Source organism: Pleurodeles waltl, chromosome 2_2 (genome assembly GCF_031143425.1).
Source record: "Pleurodeles waltl isolate 20211129_DDA chromosome 2_2, aPleWal1.hap1.20221129, whole genome shotgun sequence".
NCBI classification, from domain to species: Eukaryota; Metazoa; Chordata; class Amphibia; order Caudata; family Salamandridae; genus Pleurodeles; species Pleurodeles waltl.
This window is the reverse complement of record NC_090439.1, coordinates 861342075-861360344: the sequence shown is the minus strand read 5'-3', so window position 1 is coordinate 861360344 and position 18270 is coordinate 861342075. Positions and strand designations below refer to the sequence as shown.

At 43.2% G+C, this 18270-nt stretch overlaps 1 protein-coding gene across 2 annotated transcripts in view; it reads left to right on the top strand.

The window, feature by feature from the left end:
* The window catches only part of MTERF3 (mitochondrial transcription termination factor 3), a 249876-nt gene that overhangs the window by 163885 nt on the left and 67721 nt on the right, over positions 1–18270 (top strand). For both annotated transcript variants that reach the window (XM_069220511.1, XM_069220512.1), the window contains 3 exons: positions 235–424; positions 6548–6695; positions 9513–9584. In XM_069220511.1, coding sequence (XP_069076612.1) covers positions 235–424; positions 6548–6695; positions 9513–9584 — 410 coding nt within the window. The remainder of the gene's footprint in view (positions 1–234; positions 425–6547; positions 6696–9512; positions 9585–18270) is intronic.

The window sequence follows — 18270 nt, the reverse complement described above, 5'->3', positions numbered from 1 at the left end:
TTTTTGCAGCTCATGAACTCAAGTAACATGCTGCTCACTTTGGATGACAGGATAAAGACAGGATAGTGTGTACTGAATCAGGATTTGCTTGTGTATCTTTAGGGGTTGCCTATATGGGAAGGCAATATGATCAGCAGGAAATTAGCATTACTGATACTGTCGTTATAAGAATTGTTTACATCTAATTTTCTTTTAATTCTGTGTTTTACTACCATAATAATTTTGTTTTCACAGGTGTTAATTTGTCCAAGCTGGAAAGGCGTCCTAATGTAGCTACCTTCCTACTGAAGCTAGATTTTGAAAAAGATATCCAAAAGATACTTCTGTTTCTGAAGGATGTCGGTGTGGAAGATGGGCAGCTTGGGCCATTTATTACCATCAATCCTTTTATCCTCGCAGAAGATCTAGAGGTATTGCAGAAAAGGTATGTTTTTTTACATCAACCTTTATGTATGTTGTACATAACCCTTGATACCTTATAACAATTAGACATTTTTAGACATAACAAATATCAAATATACCTGACTAGGGACATTCATGTCTAGCAATTCAGAAGAGACCTAGACGATTTTCAAACATTGAGACGATATTCCTTTACACTTACTCTGTCAGGATTAGACAGAGGATCTCATGTAGAGCTTGGAAAATGCAGCATAATTTGTTCCATTGATGAGGCAATCTTCCTACTAGGACCAGGAAAAAATGCCTCCATCTCTGAGATGTTAATTAGCTGCCATCAGCTGTCGGTTGTGACCTGGTCCTCTCATTGGGGCTGTACGATTTGCGGTGACCCCTGCTACCCCTAGAAATGAGCACAGGGAGCAGAGGAGAGCCAGTGCCACTATTGAGGGGCATGACTGCTCGCCTCATTTCCTCCTTCGCATCAGGGGGCTGGGATGGGGCCCTGACTACCAACCCTGAATGCACCAACTTACTCCATCTTCGGCTCCCCCAGATAGGGTTCCTGGGACCTGTCCTTTACCTTTGGGCCCAGGGAGGCAGTCCCCAGACCTCACAGACCTCTGGGGTAGGGTCCGCCTCCCTGGGTCATAAATTATTAATGAAGTTTGTGCTCTCCCCCTGTCACTGGCCCACTCTGGGATTTCTTTGGGATATTTTCCCATTGGATGTATTGGGCCCCAATGGGCCGTTTTCCTTTATCTTGGGCTCATTTTGCTCCTGGTGCCAAGCCCCAGCCTCCTGGAGGCTCCTAGCACACTTTGCAAGGAGCTGGTACCACTGTCCCCTTGCTCCAGCTTTTCTCCGTTGCTTTGTCTCTGGTGCGTCTCGCCTCGCGCTGGGGTACAGAAGTCTAGGCCTTCCCCCAACTGGTCCTTCGGCCATGACTGGGTGTAGGCGAACCATCCTCACTGGTCCTGGAGAGACCCACTGATCTGGGGTCAGCTGCAGACAGAGTCCTTAGCCATTAGGCATCAGTGCATGGCTCCTCTGGGACCTCATCTTCACCCCTCACTGACTTCACCACCAGGAATTTTCCCACCAAAATCTCAAAGGGGAACCCCCTCCTGTGTTGGCTTCAGATGTCTGGGCTCCCACCTTTGTTCATTGGGCCTGGAGCCACAACCTGGGTACAATGTGTCAGTTAATAGGCATACATTCACACTTAGGGCATCAAAAAACAAAGTAATGGATAGAATGCTTGAATTAATTGGGATCCAAACTGAGGAGGTGGTATGGTGTGCAAAATAACGATGGTCTTGGATGTGGCCCAGGTAATTACCAATGGCTGAGATCAATTGAAGCATTCTATCCATCACTTTTTGTATACCAGAGAAATATGACAATTCTGGAAGACCCATAAGGTGTACATGTAGGTTCTTGGGACCTGCATATTCAAACATGTACGTATTTCACCCCAATACCCCACTGGACTTTGTAGACCTAGGGGAAGCGAAACTGCAATCTAATGCAGATTTCCCCCAATGTGTATAGTACAGTGACACTGCAGATAAACCAGTAAATCCTACTGCCCTTTCCTTTGAGTGCACACTGATATTATAAGGGCTACCATAGGTCAACATCTAACCTTGCAGAGTCCCCTCTGCACCAGTCGATCTGTGTGCAATTACCAGGCTGCATGCAACAGAAGTCTCACCCTCGTAGCCCGCACACGTGCTTATGTGTAACCAGCCAAGTGCCTCTTACTGTAGCTATGTTTAAGTGGCCTTATTTTAAAAAGCGGACACTGGTGGAAAACACGCAGGTCCAATTACCTTGTGATTATCATGGGTAAGACACAAATAGTGAGGGTCTTCCATCAGTAAAAAGACCAAAAAGGGGGTGATCAAAGGTGAAATCTGGTTGAATCGTATGGGAGGATCCCATTTCACTACACCACTGATGTCAGACTTGGTTTATGAGAACAGGCGTAAGACTTGTCTTAGAACAGCTCTGCACTTATACTATTTTTGTGTGAGAGAGAGATCTGTAGAGGCAGTTATTGTAGTTAATGATTTAGGCCTGCTGTGAAGTACTAGTCGCATAGCTTTTTGCCAAAAATACCCTTTATGTCTTATCCCTCTTGCTTCCAACTTACCATCCTCCTCAACCAGTATTACTTGCTGTACCCATACCACCACGTCCTTCACCTACCCCTTTGCCATCTACACGTCCTTGCCAACCAGCACCAGATTCTCCACTTCCGCCTCCAGGAGAACAGCCTTCCAAACCAGTCTATAAGCTTCTTGTCTCACCAACGTCTGAGGACATGGGTGATGATGATGATGACTCACTTGTCTCTGTATATTCTAATGTAGACGAGGAGGATTAAGAGCTTCCACAAGGAGATGGAGATAATAATAATAGTGATGATAGAGAGGATTTTAACATTCACAAGGAAGATAATAACCAACCCAAACTGCAGGGTTCAACTGGCAGTACATTCCGTGTTCATACATTCATGGAAACAGCTGGCAAGAAATTAAACCTGCCACTGACATCAGTGGGATAGCAATGTTTCCTTTATGGCTTTAAGGAACAGCCACATAAATCTAAAAGATCCATTCTAATCCTGGAATTTGACTGGTCTGAAGGTCTAAAATGAATGAAAATAACGGCTACCGTTCCAGTAGTGATATCACATCTGGAGAAAAAAATACAAAGTCCCAGATTCAACTGCTGATTATCTCACTGGTCATGAGAAACCGATTCAGTAAAACGTTTGGCTGCTCAGAGGAGATCAGAAAATCCCATCACATCATCGTCTGGTCCTCCAGAAAGGAATAGTAGGTATATAGGCAGTATAAGCCAAATAACTTGTTTTATGGCAGCAATATTGATTATACTTCCCAACGTTCTGGCAATCTTAGGACGCTACAGTCATCAACTGTGCCATGACATTGCACTATGAGTTGACCTTATCCCGAAGGACAAAAAGGGGACTACTAGAACTATACTCAAGAAGGGATAACTTACTTTATCATTGATGCAGCAATAGACGCCTCAAAAGCAGGCTTTTGCTAGCTTGCAAGAGGAGATGTCCTCAGAAGACAAGGCTGGTTAAGATCTACAGGCATCCGTCCTGAGGTTGCATCCTGTACATGCCTTTTGATGGTCATGCCTTTTGATGGTCATATTCTGTTTGGAAAACATGTAGATGAGGCTCTCCATGGTCTCAAGATGGACATGGACACTGTAGAGGCACTAGGTCTTTTACAGTACCATAGAGCTTGATTTTCATATTTTCATAGCTTATGAAGATCCCAGATGTACAGGGGAAGATTCAATCGGTATGGAGGCTGAGGCCGGTCATATTATCCCCAAAGGCAAATCAGATATGGCCAAGGATATACCTACAACCATAACCAAAAATAAAGGTATGGGAGATCTTCAGTAAGAAAGAGAAGTGGCTCTCAGTGACACTCCAGGGATAAGCAGAATAGGGCTCCACTCTAGCCTTGTCCAACCCCCTCCCTTCCTTCTCATACACAGAGTAGAGGGGGGAATTTCCCTTTTTTTCACCCACTTGGAAGTCTGAAACATTGAAAGAATGGGTGCACATACTTCAGAATATGTTCAAAAACCACCTGTATGCTCAGTGAGAACAAACCTCTCCTTCAGAGGGATCTGCAACAGGAAATTATCCTTCCCTGCCTTAAGGGCGCAATATAAACTGTCCCCAAATCCTATAGAAACTTGTGATTGTACTCCCAATTATTTTTATACACCAATTCTGAACCTAACATGGCTGAACTAGTGCCTTTCGATCAGCTGCGCCAAAATATTTGCTTACACCTTTTCTACATTTCCCCAGGCCCAATGGTACTGAAGAAGCTGAAAATGGTTTGTTCTACTTTGATCCTCAGTGCTCCTGCGTGGTCACACCAATACTGGTACCGCAATCTCCTATAGCTATTGGCACGTCCAGCCAACCATCTAAAACTGCACTCCAATGTCCAATTCAGACACCTCTGAGAGGTTCTGCATTATAACCTCAAGTCGCTGAACGTGACAGAATGGTACCTGACCACTTAGATTAAGGCCATTTAGGTTAAATGTAGGACTGCAAAATATTCTAGCGCAGGCCCATAGTCCTGCAACTATGAAAACCTACAACGCCAAGTCAAAGTGTTTCTGCGTCTGGTGCAGGACTAACTAGTTCAATATATTTTTTCAAATAAGGCCTCATCACATACTTCTGTACTTGTTGGATCTGGCTAAGAGTGGACTTGAATATTCTTCAGTCAGAGACCCTCTGGCTGCAATTTTAAGATTTAGACGAACAGAGCTATTGTCATCTTCTCTGTTTTCCAAACACACCTTAAAACAATTGTGGAAATGCTTTTCAAGCATTTTCACCTGTACGACGACCTTCCGGTTCCTTGGGACCTCAGTACTGTCCTCAGCCAGTTAAAACAACATCCTTTTGAGCCAATACACAAGGCACACTTAAAAGTCATCTCATGTGGGACACAGCACTTCTATCTAGCATTAACATCTTCAAGGAGAGTAGGAGAGATGCAAGCATTCGCCATCACGGACCCTTTCCTCTGGTTCACAAAGGTCAGAGTCATCCTTAGAGCCAATCCCAAGTTCATATCCAAAGCTTCTACAGACTTTCATTTGAATGTCTTTCTAAATTCTTTCTCTCCAAATCCATTTAAATCAGTAGAAAGATCATTACATTCATTGGACGTGCAGAGAGATTTATTGATAAGACAAAAGGCATTGGACATTGGATCTTTTGGATATCCAGGAAGTAGTCGTCCCTGTCCAAATAGGGGATAGCACTTTGGCTCTCAGCCTGCATTCCTTTCTGCCGCACCAAGGCCAAGCGTCCACTCCATGAAAGAGTGAGGACTCTTTCCACCAGGAGAATGACATCAACTGCAGCACTCTATGCCAGTGTGCATTTGCAAGAGATTTGCCATTCAGCCTCCTGGAAGAAGAGCAGGCACACATTCATGAAGCACTACTGCCTTGACAGGAATGCAGAAGCAGACTCGGCAGAAAAACAGGCAGTCTCCAGAAACCTTTTTTCGATAAATGTGAACCTGCTTCCTGCTTTTATTATATATTATAATGTGTATTGCTTGCTATTCTGATTCAAGCATGTGAATATATAAAAGATCCAATGTTGCAAAAGAAATTAGTTACTTACTTATAACCCCAGTTCTCCAACGTTAGAATCGTTTTATATAAAAGTGACCCTCTCTTCTCCCCAGTCAGAGGCTCATTTGTTTATTATATTCTCTTCTCACTGTTTGTGCTAGGAAAATTGAGCTGTGGTGGCCTCTAGGGGGAGTAGAAGAGCTGGCATTTTCACCTCGTTGGCTGAAGTTCATGTTTCTTCAAATTGAGTGGATTTTCTACTAAACAAAGTTAAATTGTTGTTCAGGCCTTCAGTCATTTTAACACTGCTTACTGCTATTTAAATGTACCAGGGATTCCCAGCCTGATAATGAGGAATTATTCAAGCACGCAGAGTCACAAGGGAGTAACTCATTTCTTGTTTTTCACCATCCTATTCTTTCACATTAAAACATTTATGTATTTTTGCAACATGGATGCGAATGATGGGTAGCCAAGCAGTTGCCATTGCTACCACTTGGTCTGCCGTTGGGTACCCATGGCACTTCTGTTTGCCTCATGAAAGCAGAGCAGAAACAGAAGGTAAGTCTTAGTTACTTTGCTGTAGGGTCCACTGCCTGCCCTTCTCTTAGACCTCCAGCTGAAAATGGTAGGTAGTCTTGGGACAAAGGTTGCTTAAAAGGCTCAACAGTTTAACGTCACAGAGGGACATAGGCTGTGTGATGTCACTTTTGCTATTTCTTGCATTTTGGGGACGTGACAGCTATATCTTGGAATAAGTTGGCTAAAGGTGCCTGGAAATCTTTTGTTATTACTCGTTTTCATGTTTCTAGAATATGCCAAGTACTAATTATCTCATATTGTTCTGTTGCTACAAAAGAAATTCAGTAACTTGCATCACTAGATAACCCAAATAGCGTTGGAGAGAATCAAGATGCAGAAATGGCAGTTTAACCTACTGTTCTTTAGTATTTTCACATTATTTTATGTTTCTTAGAGTGGCTTATCTGGTGTATAAAAAATTCAGCAAGGAAGCTGTTGCACGAATGGTCTCCCGAGCGCCATATCTGCTGAACTTTTCAGTGGAAAGGTTGGACAACAGACTTGGGTTTTTTCAGAAAGAACTTAAAATAAGTCCCCAAAAGGTAAGAAAATGCCTACTTTTTGATTATTGGAAGTCATTGCATACTGTTTATTTAAGAAATGGGAAGTAAGTTGTTTGCCACAAGTTTTTACTCCACAATATTATGTACATTTGTTTGTGTCTGACATACTAATTTTATAAGTTGTTGTATTTGTTCTTTGTGCAGCACGGTCTGCTATTTGTATGGCACAGACTGAAACCTTATTTGCTAAAGCTCTGCCTTCGAATTGTTTGAGCAAATCAGTTGACTGTTCCTCGTATCAAACGAAAAGGACAAGTATGCTGCCCTTTCATTTTTTTAGCCCCCATCCTTTGAGTTTCTGCTAGTGTCAATTTAGGGTTAGGAGCATAGGTGTTTGTAAGGTAGGAGCAGAAGGGTGGCAACTAAATATGTCGTAAATCCCCACAAAGCCATGCCTATTCAAAATCCTTTCCAATTGAGTTTTTACCACACAAAGATACCCCTGAACTTACCTGGAGTAAATTTCTAGATAGGATGGAAAAGTTCCGAAAAATGTTCTAATCTTTCAAATGTGGCAAGGCGAAAGTGATTTACTTCAAGATCATGTGCAAATGCATATTTCCGCCACATAGCTACCCAAGAGACTAGAGGCAAATGAAAGTATTTATTTAAATCTTTGTGGCTCAGCTCTAAGCCAGTTTAATAAATCGGTACAGATTCTTCTTCGTGGAGGGGGGGAGGGGTGTCGGATCGGGTGAAACTGCCCAATTAATGTACAAATTCCTCGTTTCAATTACTCAGTTTGGCTATCACAAATATAACCGGTAAACCTAAAGGCTGAACATACAGTACTTCTCAGCTGGCAACAGCAAAATGGTTTCCGTCATTATAGCACTGATCAGCTCCTTTCCGCTCAAGATCAGATTTTCCTGTTATTTGTGTGGTTTTTTTTGTAACTATTTTTCCTTTCATGGATTATATGAACTCTGAAAAAGGATAAACAATAATTCACTGGGTAAGTGATTAGCGCACCGCATTCAAGGAACAACTTTTAACCACTTTACATTTAGACAATTTGTGAGGGTGAGAACATAGAACAGAGAACATAATATAATGCTGGGATTGTTATTGATCCAGTACAGATTTTTAATTGTCTCTTCCCAAGATGGCTTTCTAATAAAGGGTCGCAGTCTCTAGCCCTTTCAACAGACCAAAATGTTCTCTCCAAGATCCTCACTTCTTTTTCTGTATTCCGGAGCACTTCTGCCTACGTCGATTACCATCTCTGCCAGGTTTGGCCATGTGTATTTCCACTCTCCTTTATTATATCGGATTAGAGAGAGCACAATGTTAAGTGTCTTTTCATAATAGCCTCGTCATTCGGAATGACCAGAGTCCTGAATTGTGTTGTCAGAAGTACCTCTACACCAAGACTTTCAGTCAGTGTATCATTTATTTGATTCCAGAATGTTCAAATGACCCTACAGTCCCATGCTGTGTGTACACTTTAAAAAAAAAAAAAAAAAAAATGCCTTCCGTGGCACCGCATTTCAGGCAGTTATACTAGTCGCACAGTGCCCACTGCCTTGGCGATTTCAACCACTACTGAGGAAAAAAAGTTGAAGCCACGCACATATCTCTCTCCATATCGTTTCTGTTAAACAACTTCTTATAACAGTGCACCTTTCCTACCCACGATAAAGATTCCTGATCTCGTTTTTCGGAATCGTTCTTCATTGTTTACAAAAGCCCGATGCTAATGCACCGTCCCCATGGCAATCCATAAATGGAAATGATAAAATCTAGAGATGTCAAACACATTGACAATAAGTTATGACAAAGCCAGTTATCCTCGTTTTAATGTGCGAATATATGAAAGCACACTCCTTTTCAAATGCGCACAGGCTGTTTGTCTCTGCAGCGAGTTTCAGCATGTGGCTTTGCCCTATTTTCTGCTCCTCAAGTGTGTGGTGCTGCTGTCTTTTTTTTTATCTAAGGACTGGTGCTGGTGTCCTGAAGCACAAAAAGTGTTAAAGCTTCTATACAACCTATCCCCTCCAAAAGCTCTCCTCAAGGTAGGTTGAGGATGTAAAAGGGCAGCATCATTAATTGTGACTGCTCCGCGTAAAGAAGGGCTACCAGGGGTACATTAAGTGTTTTCAGGTGGACATAGACCATATCCAGGCCCAGGTCCAGTGATCCCTGTATCCTGTTTGCCAAGGTTTTTAATGTTGATCCACAAGGGCAGAAGCTTTGCCAGATAGTCGGGATTTGTGCATGTACATACACTTTTTTCATGTGGGACAAATTTACCTAGGCAGTGGTTTCTGTGAGAATCTGAAATGGCTTCAGCCCTTCTGGTCCAATGCGGAGCTTCAATGCTGTATATCATGTACAGCGGGAAGGTTGCATTGAGATATTGGACTGGGCATCTGACCTTACAAGCCTATGACCACCTATTTCTGGTTGGAACCGGAGGTCTGCCTTTATACCCCTTTTTCACTCTGCACAAGTCCTCTATGACACATCCATCAATCGTCCTTCTATATCCAGTACAAAGGCCATGCTGGCAGGAGGACACAGTGATAGGCAGCACCATTTTAACTACTACATGTGTTCTTGATTCACTCCTTCCTCCCCTCTAACTACTGTCATATTGCAGCCAGCCCTTTTGGTCACGCTGCTTTTAATGCGTCATCAGCTGCTACTTGGTGGTTTACAGAAGCGAATAGACACTATCAACTTCTCATTTGTTTTCATTGCTTAATGTGTGTGTACATTATTTAATGACTATTACAATATTCAGTGCAGCATGTCATACAAATATTGATGAATGTATTTATTCTCTTTACACAGACTAGAGATCTAGTAATTCGTTATCCAAGAATGCTCACTGGGAGTCTGGCGCCCATAAAAGAAAACCTTAAGGCAAGTATGCGTTACAGTAAAGATAAAACTTATATGTGCTACCGCAATAGGAAAAGTGTATAGTATTACACGTGTCAGTAGTAACTTCTGTGTGTGACATACTATGAACACTTTATAAATATAATCATAAAACCAAAGCACCCTCCCTTCCGCTACAGACTAAACCTTAAACAAATCAAATCAAGGTTTCACCATGACAACTGCTTAATATGCAGTCCATCCAGTTAGATGGTGGGTCCAGGATTTGTGCACTGTTGGGTGCAAAACCAGGAAGCCTTGTGTAGTCTAAACCTGTCTTCTCTCAGCCTACATTTTGTGACCGTGAATATATCGCTTTTACCCTGCAGTGCCTCTGCTCACTTAATTGCCAACATTGGGATGCTTTTGTTAATTAGGCAAGAATCCAAGCGTGAACAGATGGGTTGATTTCACTCCAATCACAGTAAACATTTTTTTTAGTAAATTTGGTGACTAACACAAAACTTCATGTAGTAGTAATAGTTTATTGAAATGTAAACACCGTTGGATAAAAAGTTCTTCAAGATGAAATCAACATTCACCTCCCTACTAACAGTTACCTGTAAACACTTCATGAGATCATACACCCTTAAATAAATATCCACCATCAAACAGAATCTATTAAAAATAAAGAAGCACCCTTAACATTGATAAAACTAAGTGTAAATCTACAGGGAAGAACCTGGAACACGTCCCTCTGTTGCCGAGCACACTTTGAATCTCACCTAAATCAGGTAATGCTTAGTATAACAAATGATATGCCCCATACTCTTCAGGAACAAAAAGATTGATTACAAGATATAGCCAGCATCAAATGAGTTTTCTCTAAATGAATTATGTAAACAGTTTAAAGCACAGAAATGTACAACAGTATAACTGTTGTGCTTAGGGGTGTAAGGTAAAATATAGTTCTCTTAAGGTAATACAAGGGTGGCCTCGTTCAAGGTGGAAAGGTATAACTTAAGGTGAACAAGCCTCTGGCATATAGTGATTTAACTGTTGTAATGGCAGAATTGTCTTTGAAATATAAAATTACAAAATGAGAAGGAGAATATTTCTATTGATGACTAATTGAAGCACAATTTAGGCTTTTTTTCAGCACATTAAACTGAATTATTGCACTTGATATATGCTATGGGAGTACCGTATGGTGTCTATAACCAATACTGTATAGAGCCAGCAACTTCAATTCAATCTTGCTTAATAAGTGCCAGAGGGAGATTCCATAAGCTGAAGCAGGCATAGCTCCTCTGCTCCCTGTCTTCTTGTCACTGGTGTTTCTCTTGCCGTTTGTATAAGAGGGACTTAAATGCTCTCTCTGCTTAGAGGAAGCAAATATACCAAGATTATGAAAGACTGGTAGTATGCCAGGTTGTATTGGACTACAGCAGCATTTACTATACTGCTACATAGTTCATATCCTAGACTGTATTCCACCTGTAATGGAGCACCAATACAGAATTCTGACAGGCTTTATTGGACTGACTTGATTTGCTAACTGACCATAATTATATAAATAATTAACTGCAGAATGCAGCCATTAAATACAGATTAATTATTCATCAAAATATAGATTGTGGAACTATTTGGCAGCAACATTTGCAGCTGCTTAAAGCAGTATAAACACCACTTTTAACATACATATCAAAAGGTCTGTTACAGTGTAAATGTTTTAGTCCCGATAATCCTTCCCAACAGTGAGGACAGAGAAACACATTGAACTCCATTTAGAAAAAAAAAAAAAGAAAAAGGCATACCTATCTCGAAGGCTTCATTTAATTCCACTGATTCAAATTCCTTCTAGAATGTGGGACTAAAACAGTCAACCCTGCTAAGTCTTGTGTGACCCCTGTACGGTGTCTTCTACATTTCACACTTGAAGTGCTGCAATTAACAGCTCGCTTTGATTCTAGAACTTGAACAACCAAATGAAGTGAGTGTGGTAGAAAGGCACAATCTTGGCCTCAGGTTGGTTCCAGTACTCGTACTTCTGCAGTATTGCTGATGACTTGCAAGAGCATAAATTTTCTTCAATCTTATGCAGACCTTTCCTACCATGCTAGTAATTCCTTAGCTCGTCAGAAACCGTCCCAGTATAGAGTGGCAGTTACAATAAACAATTATTTTACACTGAGATCAGCTATTGCCATCAGCATTATTTTTGTCCCATTGAAGATTCAGCAGTACCTTTGGAATCCAAAGAGGGTTTATGTTCCCATTCCGTGCCAGCCACAACATTACCTCCAGATTATCAAGGATTTAGTGTTTTTATTTTTTTTATTTTTTAGCAAAACAGCTGCCACCTAATCAACCATATGACTGTCATACTGATCTTGCATCAAATACACCCATACCCTATGGCAGGACATATCCTTTGACCAGGCCTGAAAAGGAAGTGCTAAATAATTAAACCTTGAGCATCCTCCTTAGGTATTGGATGCTGGACAAGCTCGACAACCTGTGATAGATGGTTGTCCTGTTGCCTATCTGTGAAATATTCTATAAACAAACAAGTAAAAAAAAAAGAAAAAAAAAAGAGCACCTTCCAAAGGAAATTTATATGTGTCCTCTCCGGCAGTAGCACCCACATTTTTATTAAAGAAATCAAAGCTGATATCAAGAGGCTTGAAAAGGATTACAATGATCAGGGCAGTAATTGAGATCTAGAGTGTGTTTTACTGGGCTGCCAATAGTTTAAATTCCTTAATTGCTAGGAGATATGACAAAAGCATGTTTGTATACAAAGCATGATTTATGGGGACTCACAAAAACCGACCCAGACATGAGGGAAAGATAGTGTTTTGTATGCAATTTGAGCACTATGAATGTCTCATTAGGGACCGAAGGCTTTGTAATGCATTTTCTACTTTCTAGAGGTTCGTTAATGAAATATTTTAAGATTTACTGGTCAAATTCTGGATCTGATTGATTTGATGAAAAATGAGGGTGTTAGAAATAGGGTCTGTAGTTAGCAGTCAGTGTACACCCTGTACAAGTAGGAGCCATCACTATAGTCAGGGTAAGGTAGATACACAGCTCAGATAACCCCTGCTCATCCCCTTGGTTGCTTGGCACAAGCAATCAGGCTTATCTCAGAGACAATGTGTAAAGTATTTGTTCCAACACACACATTAACACTGTGAAAACACAACAAAGGGACGCCATACCAGTTTAGAACAATAGCCAATATGTATTTAAATCAAACATGACCAAAACAACAAAAATCCATCGTGCAAAGATATGTATTTTTAAAGTAGAAAGTCTTAATTCATATAAAATCAATGGATGCGTTGTTTTAACCCAAAGTACCTGGAATGCATCAAAAATAAAGCCATGCGGGTGGGCGTTGGAAAAGCAAGCGATGTGTCGATTCCTTACATGGAAGTGAGGCCGTGCTTCGATTCTTTCTCCACCGAGCAAGCAATGCGTCCGTTCTTTCCTCGCAGGGAAGAGATGGATTGATTTCCAGACCTGCAGCCTCAGGTTTGTGCATGCTGTTGCAGGTTTTGATGCCCAGGGACTATGCGTGGAAAATCCGGATGCACAGCTGATGATTTGATTTCATCGATGCTGCGTCTATTTTTCTGCTGCTTGGCTCCGGTATGTGGATTTTCACCTTGGGTTCACCAGCTTCTCCTTTCAGTGGTCCAGGGACTGGATGGGGCACCACTTGGCAAGGTAGGTTCTCAGCAAGAGACCCCAGGTGCTGGCAGATGAAGTCTTTGATGTCCCTGAGACTTCATAACAGGTTGCAAGCTCAGTCCAAGCCCTTGGAGAAACTTCACAAGCAGATTTTCAGAAAGAAAAGTCCAGTTCTTTCCCTCTTCAGGCAGAAGCAGGAGCAGCAGGCCAGCACAGCAAAGCAACAGGCAGAGTGGCAGGTCCTCCTCAAGCATCAAGCTCTTCTCCTTGGCAGAGGTTCCTCTTGATCCAGAAGTAATCTAAAAGTCTGGGGTTTTAGGTCCACTGCTTATACTCCCTTCTGCCTTTGAAATAGGCAAACTTCAAAGGAAAGCCTCTGTTGTTCACAGGATCCTGCCTTGTCCAGGCCTGGCCCCAAACACACACCATGGGGTTGGAGATTGCATTGTGTGAGGACAGGTACAGCCCTTTCAGGTGTAAGTGTCAACTCCTCCCTCCCTACCCTAGCCCAGGGTACTCATCAGGATATGCAGGACACTCCTCAGATCCCTTTGTGTCACTGTCTAGAGGGAATTCCCAAACAGCCCAACTGTCAGTCTGACCCAGACGTGGATTCCACAGACAGGCAGAGGCACAGAATGGTTAAGTAAGAAAATGACAACTTTGTAAAAGTGGCATTTTCAAACAGACAATCTAAAAATCAACTCTCCCAAACAATGTATTTTTAAATTGTGAGATCAGAGACCCAAAACTCCACATCTCTATCTGCTCCCAGTGGGAACCTGCACTTAGGACTTTTAACCTCTTAGCTGCTGGGCCTTCCCCCCCCTCCCCCCCAGTGCTGAGCCCTTTTTTGGCTATTTGGGGTAGTTCGTGCTTAGGCCTTCATAACTTTCTGTCCACATAAGCTATCCACGCCAAATTTGCGTCCTTTTTTTCCAACATCCTAGGGATTCTAATGGTACCCAGAGTTTGTGGTTTCCCCTGGAGGAGACCAAGAAAATAGCCAAAATACAGTGAAAATGTGTTTTTTTCCAAAAAAATGGGGAAAAAGGGCTGCCAAAGAAGGCTTGTGGTTTTTTCCCTGAAAATGCCATCAACAAAGGGTTTCGGGTGCTGAAATCACTATCTTCCCACCTTTCAGGAACGGGCAGACTTGAATCAGAAAACCACATTTTTCAACACAAATTTGGCATTTTACTGGGACATACCCCATTTTTACTATTTTTGGTGCTTTCAGCCTCCTTCCAGTTAGTGACAGGAATGGTTGTGAAACCAATGCTGGATCCCGGAAAGCTAAACATTTCTGACACCTAGACAAAATTCTGAATTCAGCAAGGGGTCATTTGTGTAGATCCTACAAGGTTTTCCTACAGAAAATAACAGTTGAAATAAAAAAATATTGAAATTGAGCTGAAACAGCCATTTTTCTTTATGTTTTACTCTAACTTTTTCCTGCGATGTCAGATTTCTGAAAGAAATATACCGTTTTGTCTGCTGGACTCCTCTGGTTGCGGGGATATAAAGGGCTTGTAGGTTCATCAAGAACCCTAGGTACCCAGAGCCAATAAATGAGCTGCACCCTGCAGTTGGTTTTCATTCTATACTGGGTATACAGCAATTCATTTGCTGAAATATGAAGAGTGAAAAATAGGTATCAAGAAAACCTTTGTATTTCCAAAATGGGCTCAAGATAAGGTTTCGAGGAGCAGTGGTTATTTGCACATCTCTGAATTCCGGGGTGCCCATACTAGCATGTGAATTGCAGGGCATTTCTCAAATAGACGTCTTTTTTACACACTCTCTTATATTTGGAAGGAAAAAATGTAGAGAAAGATAAGGGGCAATAACACTTGTTTTGCTATTCTATGTTTTCCCAAGTCTCCCGATAAAAATGATACCTCACTTGTGTGGGTAGGGCTAGCGCCCGCGACAGGAAATGCCCCAAAACACAACGTGGACACATCCCATTTCTTTGACAGAAAACAGAGCTGTTTTTTGCAAAGTGCCTAGCTGTGGATTTTGGCCTCTAGCTCAGCCGGCACCTAGGGAAACCTACCAACCCTATGCATTTATGAAAACTAGAAACCTAGGGGAATCCAAGATGGGGTAACTTGTGGGGCTCTGACCAGGTTCTGTTACCCAGAATCCTTTGCAAACCTCAAACAGCGGCTAAAAAAACACGTTTTCCTCACATTTCGGTGACAGAAAGTTCTGGAATCTGAGAGGAGCCACAAATTTCCTTCCACCCAGAGTTCCCCCAAGTCTCCCGATAAAAATGATACCTCACTTGTGCGGGTAGGCCTGGCGCCCGCGACAGGAAATGCCCCAAAACACAACGTGGACACATCACATTTTTTCATAGAAAACAGTGCCTACCTGTGGATTTTGGCCTCTAGCTCAGCCGGCACCTGGGGAAACCTAGCAAACCAGCGCATTTTTGAAAACTAGAAACCCAGGGGAATCCAAGATGAGGTGACTTGTGGGGCTCTAACCAGGTTCTGTTACCCAGAATCCTTTGCAAACCTCAAAATGTGGCTAAAATAACACGTTTTCCTCACATTTCGGTGACTGAAAGTTCTGGAATCTGAGAGGAGCCACAAATTTCCTTCCACCCAGCCTTCTCCCAAGTCTCCCGATAAAAATGATAGCTCACTTGTGTGGGTAGGCCTGGTGCCCGCGACAGGAATAGATCACACAACGGTCAATGTTGGTCCTTACATGAGGCAGCTGTTGACCCTGGGGTGATCCATTCCTGACGCAGGCACTAGGTGTAGGCACTCAAGTGGGGTAGTGTTTTTATCAGGACAGGTGAGGAGTCACTGGGTGGTAGGAATTTTGTGGATCCCAGCATATTCCTGTAGTTTGTGTGACAGAAATGCGAGAAAAATAGAGTTTTTATTCAACATTTCAGCTTTGCAGGGTATTCTGGGTAAGAAAACTTTGGGGAATCCACACAAGTCACACCTCTGTGGACTCCCCCGAATGTCTAGTTTCCAGAAATGTTTGGGTTTAGTGTGTTTCTCTATATGGCCGCCGAACCCAGGACCAAAAACACAGGTGCCTGCCTTGCAAAACCAGTTTGTTTTGCCATAGATAATTTTGATGTCTCCACAATACGATTTGGGTGGTGGAATTTGGGGCTGAACTAAATTGGGGAGCTCCCAAGAGAGCACTCTCTCTCTCTCTCTCTCTCTCTCTGCTTGCCGCTGCATTCACCTGCTCTCTGGGTTGGGCTAACCCATTATTACCCAGTTGCACAAACAGCTTGCGAAGGGACAGCAGGACTGTCCTCATCACCTCCCTCATAATGTACTGGAAGAGGAGTTATCGAATGGGACTCCTCCGACTGAAAAATCACTCCCAGAGTCTGCGCCATTGTCCTATCCCTCAGATGCTGTCTCAGTATCTGATGTCTCAGTCTCTGATCCTATGTCAGAGCGGCCCTCTATAACCCGAGTGCAGGCAGCAGTCATCCATCAAGATGCCATCTCTGCTATTGGCTAAACTGTTGCTCTAAAACACTAGCCTACGTAGACAGTCACAAAATCGATGGTGTGTGTGAGATACGTGCAACAGTAGAGGCCACCTTACCTGCGCTTCTTCCCTCAATCAGCACGTTCTTTCAAGACACTCAAAAAACACCTTGTCACATACCATTCGTCACAGTCTTTAGCACCTCCTGCGCCCAGTCCAACAATCATTATTGGTGCTGCCACTCCCTCCTCCTCGGATTCCCTCATTACCACCCAGCAAAAGTGCCCTTCATCTCTCCATAGCCGCCCTCCACCCCGCACATACATTTCATTGGTATTATAGCGCAGGTAATGGCTGACTTTACTAATGTACTCAGCTATTTACATAAAATACAGATTTGCTCTTTGCAGTAGGCATATAAACCTTCTGCGCTTCTTTATGGCAATAAAACTGCCACTAGACAAGTCTGACCCTTTTCCCCCCCAGGGAAACCACACACATATTGACAAAAGTGATATATATATGACAGCCAACCACCTGAAACTCAACTCAAGCAAAACTGAAATAATCCTCTTTGGCCCACACAAAAACACCTGGGACCCCTCATGGTGGCCCACTAGGCTAGGCCCTTCACCCACCCCCGCCAACCACGCACGCAACCTCGGCATCATCCTAGACTCCTCCCTCTCGATGACCCAACAAATCTACGCTCTCACCTCCTCCTGCTTCAACACACTCCGTATACTGAAAAAAACATTCAAATGGATCCCCACAGATACCAGAAAAACTGTCACTCACGCACTCATCAGCAGCAGACTTGATTACGGAAACACCCTCTACGCCGGCACCACTCTAAAACTCAAGCGCAAACTACACGCATCCAGAACTCAGCAGCACGACTCATCCTCGACCTCCCCCGACACGAACACATCTCTCCACACCTCAAATCCCTCCACTGGTTCCCCATTGACAAAAGGATCACCTTCAAGATCCTCATCCTCGCACACAAATCACTCCACAACACAGGCCCTGCCTACCTCAACGAGAGTCACCTTCCACACCCCCACACGAAACCTGCGCTCAGCTGACCTCTCTCTCGCCTCTGTCCCCCGCATCAAACACACCACCACCGGGGGCAGATCCTTCTCCTACCTTGCACCCAAAACCTGGAACGCCCTCCCAACCCACCTTCGCAAGACCCAAAACCTACTTCTTTTCAGGAAGGGCCTCAAAACCTGGCTTTTCGAACAGTGAACCTCCCAGCCCCCCCCCCCCCCCCCCCCAGGCCCCTGGCGTCTAGTGGTGTTTCCTGGCCCCCGATCGCAGCACAGCTGCGATCGGGGGCCAGGAAACACTTTCAGAAGGCCTCGTAAGAAAGGGGAGACTAAAACACCACTAGACGCCAGGGATTTCACTTGGGGGGGGGGGTCGGCCCCCTCGGAAAACGGGCCCGATCGGGGCCAGGAAACAGTTTCAGAAGGCCTCGTAAGAAAGGGGAGAGTCTCCCCTTTCTTACGAGGCCTTTTGAAAGTGTTTCCTGGGCAGGGGA